This window comes from Propithecus coquereli, unplaced genomic scaffold (assembly GCF_000956105.1).
Source record: "Propithecus coquereli isolate 6110/MARCELLA unplaced genomic scaffold, Pcoq_1.0 Scaffold62, whole genome shotgun sequence".
Lineage (NCBI taxonomy): Eukaryota > Metazoa > Chordata > Mammalia > Primates > Indriidae > Propithecus > Propithecus coquereli.
Window position 1 is genome coordinate 3,909,493 of NW_012152174.1, and position 2,346 is coordinate 3,911,838.

Genomic DNA, 2,346 nt, shown 5'->3' on the forward strand with positions numbered 1-2,346 from the left:
AAGGCTAAGGGCTTCATTTTCTCTGAATATAAAATGTTAACATGTGCACATCCTTTCTGTATCAATTTCTTTCAGGTATTTCTTATTTTTCTTTAAAGTTCAATCTAAAAGTCCTTTTCTTTTAATGGGTGAGTGAAGCCCATTTTCACTCATCAATACAGATATGTCTGATTTTAGATCTCTCCTACATTTTCTATTTTATGGGTTTTCTTTTTTGTAAGTCCTTTATTATGTGGCCTGCTTATCATATGGGGGAGTGAGGAGGCATGGGCTATTTTTGTTATTTAGGAAGATTTTTTATACATGGACTGAAAGAAATGAACTAAAATTTCCCTTATTAATGTGTTTTTGTCTATTATTTTTCTTTGTATCTCCCTTATTTTTCGCTTTACAAATGTTGCTGCTATATATTTGATGCATATGACAATCATAACAGTTACATTCATAAAAATTATATATCATTTGTACCCTTTTTCATTTTAGAGTCCCCTTCCTTGTCTTGTTTAATCCTTTTTGGACTGAATTCCACTTGTCTTTATTAGTATTTTTTTTGTATAAATTTGTTTAAAATCACCTATAATCCAACCACCCAACAATAACCTTGATTCCTTTAAGTATACATCAAGTAGTTACAATGCACCTGATCCTAGGGTACAGGGAGGAAAAAAACGCAAAACCTCTGTCCTCATGGAGCCTACATTATGGTGGAAAGATGAACAAATAAGCAAATCACCTACGGGGTAAAGCCAACCAGTTTGGCAGGAAAGACATTTGGCAGGGAAGACAAGACACTCAGCCTTGCTGGTGGCTTCATTTCCATTTCCACCCTCGTCACCTGCTGGTTTCCATCTCCCCCGATTCTTGCCCTGAGAATACTGAAGTGGTTATAGTGTCCCCCAAAAACCACACTGTTACACTCCTCCAATCTGCTATTCATGCTGTTCCCTCTGCTAGGAAGGATCTCCCCTTTCCTTCCCCTTTCTTCTTCTTCAAGACTCAAGTATTTCGTTCTCTCTGACACTCACCGCCGTGGTAAGCATCCCTCCCTGTATATCTACCTCCTAAAGTACTCTGCCCGGACCTCAATCACCACAGCATTTACCACGTTATACTGAAATCTCCTACTTCCATGTATCTTTTCCACTAGACTAAGACCTACTGGAAATTAGGGAGCACGGATTACCCATTTCGGTACACTAATACTAGGTGTAGGTCCAATATATAGGAAGCATTCAATTTTTGCTGAACTGAATCTGGAAGTTAATATCTCCATGTTTAGCATTTAAAAATTGGGAAACAGATTTACTCACTCTTTCTTGAAACCTGGAAATTTCATCAGCAGCAGTTTTCCTTTTTTCTGCCTTTTCTGCCTTTTCCCTTATCTCTTTTTCAAGCCTCAAAATTTCTTCCTGTTCCTTCTTCTGCTGCGTATAACTTTCTAGTAATAATTTCAGTTTAAACTGGCGTTGGCGCTCTTTCTGCTGTTTCTTCTCTTTCTCTTCCTCTTCTTTTAACTGGGAAGCATATTTCATTGACATTTCTATTCTTTTCTGTCTTTTCCAAGCTTCAACTGCCAATTTCTGTTTCTTTCTTTGTTCCTCTTTTTGCTTTTGATTATTTTCTTGTTTATTATGAAAAGTCATGGGTATGTTGTCTGCCTTTTCCTTTAACTTGAAAATTTCCTCCTTTTTTTGCTGCTTTTTAGTTTTCCAATTCTGAATTGACTAAATGATTTAAAAAAGACAGCAAGAGAAAAATTTTTTTTAATAACCAAAAATATTTTAAAATACAACCTCAATTCTGTCTTTCTGGAAACAAAGAACTGATGAAGGATGCTGGATGCTTAGGTTTTTAAGTTTTGTTTTTAACCAATGAAATTGTCTACTTCTGTTTTTAAAAAAATTACTGTATCTTTTAAAACTCTGAATAATGGATTACTCTTTTGGCTTTCGTCTTCCTCTCTTAATCCCCAGGCTCACAAGGACTGCAACTCATGAAACATCCTCCTCTTCACCTGCTTCTTTTGTCTTCATGGGCAACATCCCTTTCCTCCAATTATTTCACTTTTGCTTCCAAATTCTCTTTCTAGGCTTAGAATACTCTCTGAGTGATCTTTATTTGGTTAAATATCAGAAGAGGAATTGAAAGAAAAAGAGCTGTGAAACCTATTTGGGAACAAACTTTGGCTTTGCCGTTTACCAGGTCTAAGAGTACATGGCAAACTTCTCTGTCCTCATTTTGCTTGTCTATAAAGTGGCAGGCAGTACTTCTTGCATAGGCTTGTTGTGAAGATTAAATGAGTTAATGCCTGGCACACAGTGCTCCATAAGAATAAAAAAATAGGGC

The 2,346-nt window shown here is 36.3% G+C and overlaps 1 protein-coding gene across 1 annotated transcript in view; it reads right to left on the reverse strand.

Moving 5' to 3' along the window:
- Window positions 1–1,232: 1,232 nt before the first annotated feature.
- The window catches only part of CCDC112 (coiled-coil domain containing 112), a 25,854-nt gene continuing 24,740 nt past the window's right edge, over window positions 1,233–2,346 (reverse strand). Inside the window, exon 7 of the mRNA XM_012659511.1 lies at window positions 1,233–1,724. Within this exon, the coding sequence (XP_012514965.1) occupies window positions 1,233–1,724 (492 nt within the window). The remainder of the gene's footprint in view (window positions 1,725–2,346) is intronic.